Here is a 14629-nt window from a genome sequence, read left to right on the forward strand (position 1 = left end):
GCTGCACTGTAGCGCGTAAACCAGACTTACAACAACCACACGAAGGACGTAGGTTTGATTTACACAGTAAGAATCGCGTCGTAAGCTTGTTGTAAACAACTCGCCACACCACAAGCCACAAACTTGTAAAGTGAAAATCGGCCTTTACAGAGGAATAACGAACATCCATCCACAAGAAAAATTTATCAGGACAAATATAATGGATGGAAAGAGGAAAAAAAAAAAAAGAGAAAATCGCGCATGCAAGCAGAGGAAGGTCTGGCGTGCGGAGGAGAAGGTTACCTTCCCCCTTTCTCCGTTACTCTCTTATCGCATATTAGGACACCCGAATTTCACCATTCCCCTCTGTCTCGGACGTCTGCCACGCGAGTAGGCGAGTACCTTAGAAGAACCTCTAATTTAAGTGGTCGTCTGAAACAATATTGCCTTTTGTGTTGAGGGTTAGGGTTATTGTTTGTGTGGTTATCATATTGTTTTTACAGCCAATTGTGTGAGCCGTTCAGTGAGGTGCTGTTTCACCCTGCACGCAGGACAGAAGTAAATGAACGGGATTGAGTATGGCTGCTACAGTTGACTTGTAAAAAAACATGACATAACCATTATTTCTGAAGGGCTCTTTAGCTAACAGGTCTTTAGCAGACTAACCGCGGTTCTACTTACGTCGAGTAAAGCAGGTTCTTTGTCTTGCTCGAATCTCTGACTGGGAAAGGGCATAGTTAAACACCTGAAAGCAGGAAATGCTCCCAGAAAACCGTCGCTTGTCCCCTATCTTTTCTCCCATTCTTACTGGATAATTCGTAGCCAGTCGGATCCTTCCGATTCTCTTTTGTGCCACTCGGTAGTTATTTATCCAAAGTCTTGCAATCCCTGATTTATGATCATAGCTGCAACCAACGAACTGCCAACGATTTAATCTAATTCTTCGACTTCGAACTGCGACCGTGTAGCGCCGTCTTCTTCCGCCGCGTTTACCACGACGTGTGAAGCGTGCCATAAGTTTGTTTGGTGTCTCAAGCCAGAATTGCACTCCCATTCCGTTAGGATGATAATTTGCAATGGGTCCAGGTTTCCCTTCGGGTTTAATCCAAACTAGCAAGGTGATGGAATACTTTGTATCTAGAGGGCCTCTATTTGGAAACTCTATAAAGCTGTTGCGCCTGCCTTTGAAGCGATATGCTGTACCCGGCTGGCCGTCAGGCCCTCGTACCGGGTACACTCCTCGTAATCTGGCGGGTCGATTAGCATTGTGGGTAATGTCCCGTCCTCCAGATAACACACTCAGTGGATACACTGCCACCAACTTGTTACACGCTGTTAATAAATATAAGCAGTCATTTGTATTTGTATTTCCTTCCTTCAGAAAAGTAATACAGTTGATGTAAAAGATAATACATCAAGCAATACAAAGGCATTAAGAAAAAAAAAGGCAAAATAGGAATAGAGACAGGCACAGTAAAGTGGAACTTATTAAGGTCCTTTAACAATGTTGATTAGGCTGGATTTTATTTTCCTCTTATTTGGTGTATCTCACCATTGTTACACAAACACATAACAATGCTGAACGCACAATGAAATTGCAAAAAATAATACGAAAAGTGCAGTAACTACAGTAAAAACCCGCGACTAAGAACCTGCATTTTCCCAAGTTAGCCTAAACAGGTTCTTACATAATGGAAATTAGCACAAATTTAGGTTATTTACGTTCTTAAAGAGGTTCTTATTTTCGGCAGAAAAATTATATTGTAGCTAAGAGTATTTAGTGGTATATAGCAGTTAACATTGCAGTTGGAGTGATGAGGCACCTATGTCCCCAAAGAGGATCCTGAATGTTGACTAATCTTGATTGCGCAAGTGTACAGATTTTTTTAAAAATAGATTTAGAAAATAAGAACCTGTTTCAAATTTTAGGCTAAACAGGTTCCAGTATAGAGGCGGCATTACTGGCAAATTTTAGCTTAACAGGTTCTTACCCACAGGTTTTTACTGTGGTACAAAGATTAAGATACTCACACTTAAAGATATTCACGTTCGTACAAAACACACAAGTCGCCTTACTTTTGATAATTTCAGGAATTAAAAGAAATGATTACATCATTCTTACATCTCTTTTCTCCAGCGTACTTACGTTTTGATTGCTTCGACGAAGGCGCCACAGTCGGCTTTATTAAAGGATTACCACCTAAGATGAAAATACAATAACCAAGAATTACATCAGACTGAAGAAACGTTAGACAAGAAAATGTTAAGCAATGTACGACTATTTCTATTACGATTTGAAGGTCGTCCTCGCTTAAGTAGACTACATTATCGATTTTAAGATGTTGACTCTTTTTAACTGATTTATAAGCCAATTTTTACTTTTGTAGCAATTAATTAATTACTTAATTTATTTATTATCATCATCATCACCATTATTATTATTATCATTATCTTTATCATTATAAATTTATCATTATAGAGGCCAAGAAGAATGTTGAAATAATTTACGATACCATCACTACCCAGTGGTGGTAGGATGGGGTTACCATCAGTCTGTCTACAGCGCCGTACTCAAGCCATTATCCTTCATAGCTCTTTGAACACCACTTACCTCCTTCAGACTAGCTCAGACTAATAATGGACAGGAAACTATTTGGTCCAAATATTACGGTGAATACGTTACCTATGCACTTATTTATGGACTAACAGACCGAGACCAGAATGCACCTTCTTCAACCACACAATTTTTCATAACCATTTTCTTTGATTTCTCTTGGCACGACTCTAATACCCAGGAGAAATAGGACACAATGGTTATGTAGATTTTTTTTTTGGGGGGGGGGAAGGGGGGTAAACAAGGTGCATTGTGGTCTCGCTGAAAATAGGGAATGCGCCCAGAGCGTTTGTCTATCTATTTGGTTTTAACTTTCATAATGGTTTTGTATAATGGCATCGCGTACACTTCTTTATGTTACATAAAACCATTTATCTATAAAAAAAATTTAGCAAGCATTTGCTGTCGACCCTCTGGTGTAACTAACGTCGATGTTTTAAGATGTCAATAACGTAGGGCTAGAAACAAGGACGAGCGCCAGTCTCTTGGTCACCCCTATATGAGAGACAGCCAAGTCCATCAATTTTGTTGGGTTTTTAAAGAACAATCTAGTATTCTGAACTAGTTTATTGGGTAAACTACCTGAGAAACGGAAGCACTTCTTCTCCATCTGTTTCACTTGGTGACTACTGAGAGCTCGATCAAAAAACTGTAAACAAGAAACTCGACCACGGAAATACTGCTTGTCACCCGGCCTCGCACCCAAGTAAACGTCATGATTGGTCGATAGATCAAAGGAACCGATTTGTTTCCGTACAACTGGTTTGCTGTTTACATAGAGCGTTGCTGTACCACTGGCCTTGTCATAGGACATTCCAAAATGATTCCATTTCCATGGTTGAACCCCGTCAATACTTGCCAAATATGGCTTCTTCTTACGGGACTGTCTTGTAACAAACTCGGCAAACACCATGTTCCGTCTCATCATCCATAACCTGACAGCGTAGCCTTGATTCCCAAACTGAACTATGGGTCCAATACGGTTTTTAGGAAATGCCCATATAAGGATAGTCATTGCCTTTCTAGTGTCCATTCTTCCAGCATTTGGTATCTTGATGTAGCTGTAGGGTTTCCCGCGTAATTCGTATGCACTTTTTCTTCTTTTGTCGGGTCCATTGACAAGCCTCACTCCCATGAGGATAGCGGGAGGATTTCTCCCCAGCTTCTCCAAGCCGCGATATCGCTTGTTGAGTGGATAGACAATTACTGGCCGCGCAGGTACTGAAAGAGAACGGTACAGTAACACCATTAAATCGGTACAGTAAATCTTTATTGTAATGCTTTTTTATGTAGTGTTGTAATTGTGGATATCAATAAAATAAGGAAATAAGAAAGATCACAAAAAAGACTTCAATCGCCTATTCTAAAAACATAAAGGACAGAGAACCGTTTCTTAGAGAGTAATCTAAAAGTCTAAAATTAGAAAATGTCCCTGTAACAAAATCACTCTTCTGTTTTCCAGACAACTCCACCTCAAAAGTAAAAAGAATTTAATTGCCTCTTTTTACAGACAGAAACTAAAAAAGGATAGGGAACCGTTTATTAAAGGACAACCTAAAAGCCTAAAAATGTCTTTAACAAAAACATTCTTCCATTTTCAATACGGGTCAAATCACGCTGCCTTAAATGTGAACGGTGTGGACGCCATAGTCGTCAGCTTTTTTGTCAGTACATGTTAAAAGTCAGTTCAGTTTCTCCTGTTATAATGCACGGCGCTGTGGTAGGTTATTTACTAAAATGTTACGGTATTTACACATAAAGTGCATTAGTGTAAACTACCTTTGCGTTGAATTTTGCCCCTTGTTAAAATTTGATATTACTTTGTTTCAAACCTATTCCTATACATTATAATCAACAACAACAACAAAAACCCGGAAAATAAAATTCTAACCAAGGATAAAATTTAACCGCAACAACTACATACCTGATGGAGCTTGAGTAGGTGGAGCCGGCCGTGGAGTGGTTAGAGGTACAGGAGGGCGTCCTAGAAAAGCAAAAGCAATTATTCATTGTTAACCTTTTACACTCATCATCTAAGTTACCTTGCTGTATTAACCACAACCCTCAAATGAGCGTTGCAGTCTGTGTTCATTTTGAAACGAACTCGCGAGTTCCAGTCACATAAACTGTCAAAGTAAAATTGTACGATATATATCTTATTTATATCCCAGAAAAATTATTATAAGAAAATTTATTATTCTCGGTATAATAACTGAATCAAAACTAATTGACCATATTACCAAAATTACATATGCAATCAAACAAGAGTGAATAGTTATCGTCTCTTGAATCAAATCATGAAATATTTTAGTTTGTTTCTGTTGCATTCATGGAGCCTAATGATCCGACGACGGCGGGGAGGTGGGGGGTTGGGCCGGTCATCCAGACCCTGAGATAAAGGGGGGCGTTCCCCGGGCCTCATTCCCTGGATCCGCCACTGATGGTTACCGGGCACCAAGTGTGGACAGCCCCTTAGCTGCCCAGTACACTTACGTCTCATGCATCCTTTCATCGCTCTCTTAATTTGCTTCTTATTCAACGCCACTCGATAAAGCTGCACACAGGCCACGGCTCCTTTGAAGTAGCGAGGATCGCCGATCTTTGCTCCAATTCTAATAGGCCCAAACGTCGACAAACGAATTCTAGGGATCTTGCGTGTCGCCAAATTCTTTCCATTCACCCACAGCCTTGCGAAATTCCCATCGTATGTTGCACCAATGAAACTCCACGCGTTTTGCCTCAGAGCTGTTTTGGTAACAGCGGGGGTAAACACACCTCCAATCTTCACAAAACGGGCGAGAAGCGTTCTTGGATTTTTGAGCCAAAGATGCGTCTCCCATGCGGGACCAACATTGTAGTTGATGATCGGTCCTGCATTCCCCTGGGGTTTGATCCAAGCAAACATGGACAGTGCTCTATTTGCACGTAGCTTGCCGTTATTTGGAATTTGAACGTAGCTGTTTGGAAGACCAAAAAACTTGACCGCGGAGTTAGGTCGGCCATCTGGACCCTGGGTCAGAGCTACGTTGATAAACTTGGCATTTGGTGCCTTATTTGGACTCACATCGCGGCCCTTGCTAATTGGGTCAAAGGGATAAAGCCCCATAAGCATCGGAAGAGCTGCAAAAGAATATATTTACATTGCACCACGATGTTTCACTAATAAAATTGCTGATGTCCGCTCTTTTTCTATTAGAGACCTTTCGATTCGATAACAAAACGAAAACGAGGACGACATTTAACCTACAGTTTTTCGCTTAATCTGAAAAAGAAAACATAGACACCCTAAAAAGCATCCTTGTGCCTTTTTCGCTATCAGAAAAGTTAGCACGGTCATTTCTGTTGAAGGAGGCAAAATCCTCTCCTGATCGCAAAATGACAGAACTTCTAACATTTGATAACTTGTTTCCGCCACTACGACATTTTCCGCGCTAAAACCCGTATAAAATGACGGCAGTAATCACGTTTTCCCCCCAAATGATGTCTTTAGAATCTAAAGGTCTCTATTAATTGAGACTCGAAAACAAAACAAACAGCCCACATACCTGGTTTCGGTTTTGGAAGTCTTGGCTTTTTCTCTGAGAAAAGGAGAGTACGAAAATTAGATTATTAATAAGTGTAACCAAGCAAGACCACAACGTTTCTGGATGAATTCGTCATCCAGTGGTCCCAGTGGTCATTGGTGCGCTCGGGGGGTTGTCAAGAAGGGGACTGAAAACTACATCAGCAAGATCCCAGGAATCATCGGAATAACAGAGCTTCAGAAGATTGTCCTCCTTGGGACTGTTCACATACTCAGGAGGTCACTATCCATCAAGTAATCCACGAGACTTATGACTGCCCTACGTTCATGGAATGAACTCGGCATCATAAGAGAAAAGAGCACGACTCCAAAGAGAATTAATAATAATAATATTAATAATAATGATAATGATATTAATAATACTTAATAACGCTTACTTCTTCTAAAGCATTTCCTTTTTTGTGCACGTATCTGAGGTCCTATTAGAGCTTTATTAAATATCTGCAGACAGGAAATACTGCCCCTAAAAATTCTGCGATCGCCTGGTTTGCGTCCCATCACAGCTGGATAGTTAGTGGCCAATTTAAAGCTGCCAAGACGTCTCTAATACAGGGAAAAACAAACATCACATGAAGCTTAAAACCAACCAAGCTGACATTGTAAAATGCACGAACGACGCTTTTTTTAACAGTTGTGAGACGAACAGAAAAAAATGTTCTATAAAAAGAGGGTGCTGGTGTATCTTCGGGGACTTAAAATTTTTTGATTGGAAGAGCTTACATTGTTCTAATTGTCCTAAATGACCGATACAGGAGTATCTGAAACCAATTAAAGGTTGTCTCGGAATTTTCGACGAGCACCCTGCCATTTTTATTGGGTAGTATACCTTGGGATCTTATTTCCCAACGGGTTCGTACTTGTGACTTCCCTGATAAAGAATTAAGGGTGAATCCCTTTACTAGCTAGTGAAGTGACACGTGTTCTGTATACTGCTCAGCTAGGATTAGCAGAGTACAAATGTGCACTATGTGGTGGTAAATATAAGAAGGTAGTTGTTGTGTTTAGTGAATAAGAAGTCGATGAAGAGGCTCTCCGTATAAGGGTTGATTTCCAGTGTCGCGTAATTTTTACGTGCGTACGTGCGTAAAATTTACGTTCGCAAATAAAATAGAGGCAATGCATGAAAGGTCGTTCGTTAGCGTAAAAAGTTGAACCTCGCTCGACTTCTCGTTTAAGCTCAGCACTTTTTATCTTGCTTTATTTTATTTACGTGATTAAAATTTACATGCCGTAACGTGCGTAGCCAAAAACGCGTCAGTGGAAATCAACCCTAAGGGAAGGGGGCTAAAAAGCCTGGTCTCAGGCTAGTGAACAAGAGGCACGTAAAAGATTTCATATTGTTATTTGTAATGTGACACACTTGTTAAGAGAGCCGTAAAGAGAGAGTGCAATGCATTGGGCTGCAATCGACTTCTTAAGAGATTCTTTGTTGGTATAGTAAAACATTGCTTTTGTTATTCAAATGTGTCACGAGTGAAGCAAAATAATCTTTTGTTAGGAGAACCAATGCGCTTCTGATTGTTACATTAATGTCAATGGGTGAAGTCAGCGTGAGTATCTCTATTATGAGGAACTGGAAGGAGTCGGTAACAGTGTCGTTTCTTACCTGAGCCACAGGGAAACCATTTCTCCAAATAGTCCCCACTCCTTTCACTTTATTATACGTTACAGCTAGGTAGTTCCACCGCCCCATCTTAATCTGACTGCTCCTCACAGCCACCACTCTCTTACCAGACCGCGTGGAAAATCGAACAAACCATTTCCGTTTCCTGGGTCCCCCAACGACCCACACGTGTACTCCGCCCCATGTCCTTGGCTTGTAGTGAAAGATGGGTCCAGAGCTTCTGGGCTTTACCCAAACTGTGATGGTTATTTCGTTCACCGTGTCCAGTTTACCGTAGTTTGGAAACGTAACGTAGCTGTTTCTTCGTCCAGTCAACTCGATGGCACCAGAGGGAAGGCCGTCTGGTCCATTGACCGACTTAACGTTTCGGAGTTTAGCTCGTGGATTCTTAAATGGAGAGATGTCCTTTCCTTTGAGAATGCCGCTGAGAGGATAGGCAGCTACGGGTACTGGAGTAACTGCATATTAATACAAAACAGGATCAATTAGTTAGCTTTAAAAATATTACAAAAGGAGGTTGAGTTTGATCGTCCGGGTGAACGTAGTCCTGAACAGGACTATTGTTGTTGACAGTGACTGACGTTTCGACAACCTGTTAGTCAAATTGTCAGTTCTCTAGTCGTTCTCTCGTAGTTAGAGATCAAGCAAAACTAACTACGAGAGAACGACTGGAGAAATGTCAATTTGACTAACAATAGACGACTGTTAAACTGTTACAATACACGGATCGAAACGCACCAGTTACTGATTACGAGTCTTCATAGCCAATAACATCACGGCTTAACTGACAGACGACCAATAACATCGCGACGAAATTGACCAATCAGATCAACAACCAGAGTACAATACCATCAACTGACGTGATACAACTCACTTTGACTCTGAAGATTAATACTACCGCACAGGTTGTCGAAACGTCAGTCACTGTCAACAACAACAGTCCTATTGAAGACTACGTTCACCCGGACGATCAAACTCAAACTACTTTTGAAATGAGCTCCTGGGTTCAAACCTTTCACAAAAATATTACAGGCAACTAAAAGATAATAAAAATATTCCACACTTCACCTACCAGTAGAAGGTTTTCCTGTTGGCCTTGATCCAACTACGAAAATAGCAAACATTTATTAGTTACACAGTAGGATCAATATCATCCCCGACTTCTACCTCATAGACAAAAAGCCTCGTAAAGCAACAGCTATTAAGTTTGGGAGATTGACATTGGGATGGCCATAGAGACATTCTACATCTAGACACGGCTCATATTATAAGCGGGTTTAACAGAACTACGAATGCAAAATCTATCTCCTGTTTAAGGCCCAAACCCCATAAATGACACCCTATTTAACGGGAAAAAACCAGGAATTTACTAAATTACGTGATTTAATACTACCCCTAGTACTCTAAGGGACAATTCAGTTTTAACAGGTGATTTGTTTCTATTGCAGCTGGGCATTCACGACTTGAGAACTAGCTAATACTGTTTAGGTACCCAATCTAAGGATCAAACCGCGAACACAATGCCAAACAAAAGGCAAAAAAATAACCCTGTTTAAGAGTAGGGACCCTCAAAAACCATTCCCTATCGGACAGTACATACCTACTGATCTAGACCATATATGGCATTACCCCGCGGGTACTAAGGATTTGGTCTTTTTTTGTTCTTTTTATGGCAACGAAGTTAATGCTCAAACTGAAAACCCTATTAAGCCACCTTAATGAAGTCCATCCCACCATCGCATTCACTTAAATGTCAGGATACCGTGTTTACCAAGAGGCACTAATTGGAAGTATTGATTTTTGATTTTCCTTTGATGGCACCAATAACTGTGTATCTTATGGTTTGCTGAAATGAAAGTTGCTGGAAGTTGCAAAAAATAATAGTTTCTGCAAAAAAACAAGAAATCCTCCATTCGCTAAGGAAATTTGGGGTGACTTTCAAGGGTAAAAGAGTTTAGTGCTTTGGTGCAGTTTATCCACAAAAAGACGTTTTTGGCTAGTTGTTGATTCTGCTTTGAACCGAAATGGATTGAAGCTGCTGGGGTATAACAATTTGGCCCCCCCTTCCGTTACCATCATACTTGTGTACCCTCCTGGAAATCATTTCACGAAATTTACGAGGACAGACGATGTGTGTTACTCAATCATCATTGCAAAATTATATACCTCCTTTAAAGCATCTTTTCTTGACCGCGGCTATTTCAGTCCTAGTAAGAGCTCTGCTATAAATCTGAATACATGACAGTCGACCTCTAAAATATCCCCTGCCGCGCTTGGTTGCTCCTGATCTGGCTGCTTTGTTTGTGAGAAGCTCCATTCGATCAATTATCCTTCTTACCACTGGCTTAGAGTTGACGTAAATGGCCACAATTCCAGTAGTGTAATCGTAAGTGAAGCCGACGTACGTCCAAATTCTGGGTTTAAACAGCTTCTTTCTTGTAATCACTGGAATACTCTTGGATTTTGTTCGACTGACTATGAGGACTTTAACTTGATTCTGACGGACAAGTGACAGTCCCACTCCCTCCCCCTTGGGACCGTACTGGAATATTGATCCCCTCCTCCCTTCGTTGAAGACCCATGCCAAGCAAGTGATTGAACGCCTCGTGTCCAGTCTTCCAAAGTTTGGAAACTCAAGGTAACTGTTAGGACTACCAGAGAAGCGGAAGGCAGTGTCTGGCTGTCCATCTGGACCGTAAGTGACGACTACGCCTGATAATTTCCCTGGGCGATTTTTGGTAGGACTGATATCACGTGCACCGGAAGACGCGTCCAGGGGATACACGGCCACCAAGTTACGGACAACTGTAACAAGAAAAAAGTTGACGACAGTCGGCTCTCTCTTACCGGACACCTCGGTAAGACGGACACCCAGAGTTGGTCCCTGCCTTTCCTTACTCCCTTTATTTGACTCTCTATAAGACGGACATCATTCTTAGACGGACACTTAGTGCCAGTGCCAAGGGTGTCCGTCTTAGACAGAGTTGACTATACATGTATAAGGTATGAATAACTTTTAATTATCAACTATTCGTGTAATAACACCACATTAAAAAATGTTAGGATTTTTGCTTATTTGAGAGGGGGGGCTTATTTAACTTAGAAAAGACCTAGAATAAAGGTAGAAAAGCTCAAGTACAAGAAGGTTGGAGGTCATGCAGCCGAGGATCAGAATCAAATCCGAACTTCCAGTTGGTAAAAAGACCACCCCGGATCAGTCGACACGAAGTTTAACAGTCGTGATTGACCAATACAATCTATCATTTATTAGTTAAGGATAAGCAGGGGAGGGGAGAGGGGGCTTATTAACTTTCTTCAAATGAAAAGGGGGCCTCATCAGAGGGAGGGGGCTTATTTGAGAGGGGAGCTGTATAGAGAATTTACGATACATGTATTTGGATAATCAATAAAATAGGATTTGTCTAACCTGGGGTGGGTCTAGTAAGTGGAGGAGTGACTGGTTTAGTTGGAGTGGTCCGACCTAAGATAAGAAAAGTAAGAAATTAGTCAGTTGTTAAAGTAGACTAAAGGGCTATTCACGTTATACATTCACATTGGCCGTTTTTATACTAAGGACGCATTATTCGTCTGGACGAACTTGGGCAAATATTTTGTAGTTCGTCTGGTTATGCGTCTCAAGTATAAAGACGGGCGCAAGACACATTATGCGTCTAAGACTACCTTTCGTAGTGCGCCGTTCAAGACGTATTACGAAGGATAGTTCGTCCACACGTACAATGCGTCTTGTGCCCGTCTTTACACTTGAGACGAATAACCAGATGAACTACAAAATATTTGCCCAAGTTCGCCCAGACGAAAACGGTCATTCTGGAAGGAGTTCACTGCATCTCCACCTATTTCTCTGCATCGGTTTACATGATACCAAGACGAAATTTTGTTCATGTATAAGTCATTCTGGTTTTCATTCTGCATGAAATTCTCGTTCGGGTATGAAATTTCATTCGGGTATCATGTGAAGTGAAGAGAAACTTCGTTCCGAGATTAAAATCGCAAATGTCGTAAAGCACGAACTCATTCTGGAACAAATCTCTTTCATTCCCTAATGTAAATAACTTCTTAAATACGAGTAAACATTAGAAGATGCCAACCAACCTGGTTTAAAGCAGTTTTTCCTCGCCGCTCGAATTTGTTGACTAGTCAATGCAACGTTATACACTTGAACGCAAGTTATTTTTCCACGGAAGAATCGTCTGTCTCCCACGCGCGCACCCATTCTGACAGGGTAATTAGTGGCTAGTTTAATTCTTCCAAGGTATCTCTGAGCTATTTTCCTGGAGTCCAGGTACAATCGAGCGTAACCAGTGTTTCTATCATAAGTAGCCCCCACCCAGCGCCAGGTACCCGGTCTTATTCTGTTAGTAGCAACGGGTCGCGTGAACTTTTTGTTTCTCTTTACAAAACGCGCAAACAGTACGTTTCGACGAACCATCCAGAGATGCATTCCAAATCCCCGGGGGTTGTAGTTAAAGATAGGTCCTGGTGATTCTGGATTAACGTAGCCAAGAATCGTTATGGAATTTTTCGTGTCTAGTCCACCTTTGTTCGGAATTTCTATGAAACTGTCAGGACGCCCTCGGAACTTGAAAGCACTTCCTGGTTGGCCGTTGGGTCCCGAGACAGGCACGACACCAACAATTCTTCCGGGTTTGTTTCTGGTTGGACTTATATCCTGTGCGCCATATTTGGATGTCAGAGGGAAGAATGCCATAGCGGGAGGTAACGCTGCCAATCAATATTAAAATATTAGAAAGCAAGAACTGCAATTGTTAATATTTAAACAGTTAATTGCCGATAGTATAGGCTAATCGTGGCATGAGTGTGTCATAATTAGACAGCAAATGATAACTAAAAGCATTTAACTGTGGCCTTACAAACGATCAAAGACGGAGCATTAATAGCATCAAACGGGAGACTGTTCCATACAAGTACAGCGGCCAAAAAACGAGTACTTGTAAGCATCATCAAACGTGGGTAAAAGGCTTGTAGTTTTTTTGTAGGTTCGTAAAATTTACAGCACGACGGAACAGTTTAACTGTCATTTAAAGGTTGACTGACCTATAAATAACCTAATCCCGTTGTTAGTAAACAGAGGTGATTTATTTTGTCAATGCATTAGACGCTATTCCATCCCTGCGACGATCTTCACTTTCTTTCATCTAAATTTTCCTTTGAAGTATTGTCATAAATGTAAAGTTCAAAAAACTTTCTAGCCTGTTCCAGGCTCCAAGAGTAGTAAAGCGTGGACACGGTCAAAACTGATGCAAAAAACGCGCGGCGACTGGGGAGAGAGAAGGCGGTGGTCTCTCCTTCTTTTACCACCACCGCACCCTTCCAGGGCCCTGAATTGGTTAACCGCCTTGAATTGGTTTACGTCTTGTCTTATTTAGCTTTATTTCAGTCCTTTTTAGCTTTAATGACTATGTACATTTGAGCTTTTATTTTCCTTTTAACATTTAAAGCACTAGTTGTTACGCGCTTTTGATCATGTTTGCATGGAAAAGGCGCCCCGCGTTATAGATTTTTAATCATTATTATTATTCCCATGATCACGCGCGTCTTATTTTCGCTTCGCTTGTTTTCTACCACCTGAGCGGAGCCTGGGACAAGTTGACAACCCTCTTATTACCTGGCTGAGGAGTGGTGGGAGGTCTTGTAGGCGTTGGCTCACCTGTAAGTACAACAAAGGAATATGACGGAATACAACAGTATAACAATAAAGGAGATCTAAGGCGGCTGAGGACCTTATCAAACGTTGCAAGCAACCACCCCAATAGCACTCTTGATAAGATTTTAAGAGACCTAAAGCACTAGACACTGAATACTGAAGTTGAGTGCAGAATCAAAGTTTTCTGTTAAGCAACATTATCAGCGTATCCAATCTAACTACCACCGTTTAGATGTTATTAAGCAGGCTCACAGGTTTTCCCACTATCTATCACTGTGAGAAGTGGGGCAAACATTGGAAGTTCGAAGTGCGTCCGGTTAAAGACGCTTAAAAAAGTGCAGTATATTACAAAGTGCAATTGTAAACTCAAAGGGTAACGGGTAAGTTAACTTAGGTACTCAATCCTAAAAGCCCACAAAGTAAGGCATTACCTGGTCCAAAACAAATATTCTGCACGTTCTTTATCTGTGGCCCTGTCAGGGCATCCTTATAAACTTGAAGACAGGCGATGCTACCCCTGAAAGGCCGCCTACCACGAGGCGCCCCACCCACCCTTAGTGGGCTCTTTGTAGCCAGTCTGACCCAACCAAGCTTCTGGAAAGCAATAGGACGAGAATTCCGCCAAATGGTTCCAATCCCCGATCTTTGGTTGTATGTAACAGCAACGTAATTCCACTGCCTCAGCAATATTGCACGCCGCCTAGTCTTAATAGTCTTGGTTGATCTACCGTTTCTTCGAATAAATCGAGAGTATAGGCTGTCGCGGGAGCGAATGCCAAATGTGACTCCCCTTGGTTTATACCGTATCATTGTTCCTGGTCCTTCAGGTCTGACCCATAAGATAACAGTTATTGAATTTTTGGTATCCAGTTTTCCGTTGTTAGGAAACTCAATATAACCTGGCCTTGATCTAGGGAACCTCAGGGATCCACCCGGTTTACCGTTTGGACCCGGGCTAGGTCGAACATTGTACATGATGCCTGGGCTATTCTTTAGTGGGCCAATGTCCCCCGCTCGAGTCCGTTTGTTCAGTGGGAAAATACCGACAGCCTTGGGACGTTCTGTTACAAGGAAACAAAAAGACATTGTAAATTGTAAATTGTAAATTGTAAATATTATATTATCCACTCCCCTCGGGGCTCT

At 41.5% G+C, this 14629-nt stretch overlaps 1 protein-coding gene across 1 annotated transcript; it reads right to left on the reverse strand.

The window, feature by feature from the left end:
* Positions 1-846: 846 nt before the first annotated feature.
* LOC140953182 (uncharacterized) lies at positions 847-14544 on the reverse strand. Its single transcript, XM_073402682.1, has 15 exons — positions 13918-14544; positions 13448-13489; positions 11914-12543; positions 11228-11281; positions 9967-10605; positions 8873-8905; positions 7783-8258; positions 6554-6719; positions 6139-6171; positions 5087-5713; positions 4518-4577; positions 3176-3814; positions 2102-2179; positions 973-1311; positions 847-884 (listed from the first exon to the last, which is right to left on the reverse strand). The coding sequence occupies exons 1-15, from the start codon at positions 14459-14461 to the stop codon at positions 847-849; spliced, it is 4398 nt and encodes a 1465-aa protein (XP_073258783.1). The 5' UTR covers positions 14462-14544.
* Between the last annotated feature and the right edge of the window lie 85 nt (positions 14545-14629).

This window comes from Porites lutea, chromosome 11 (assembly GCF_958299795.1).
Source record: "Porites lutea chromosome 11, jaPorLute2.1, whole genome shotgun sequence".
Classification (NCBI taxonomy): domain Eukaryota; kingdom Metazoa; phylum Cnidaria; class Anthozoa; order Scleractinia; family Poritidae; genus Porites; species Porites lutea.

Excerpts from the sequence above, each read along its gene's own strand:
- LOC140953182 (XM_073402682.1), bottom strand. The coding sequence starts at position 14,461 with ATGTACAATGTTCGACCTAGCCCGGGTCCAAACGGTAAACCGGGTGGA. Across the intron at positions 6,172-6,553 it reads AAGGAAATGCTTTAGAAGAA|AGAAAAAGCCAAGACTTCCA; the intron begins GTAAGCGTTATT and ends TCCTTTTCTCAG. Across the intron at positions 2,180-3,175 it reads GAAGTGCTTCCGTTTCTCAG|GTGGTAATCCTTTAATAAAG; the intron begins GTAGTTTACCCA and ends TTTTCATCTTAG.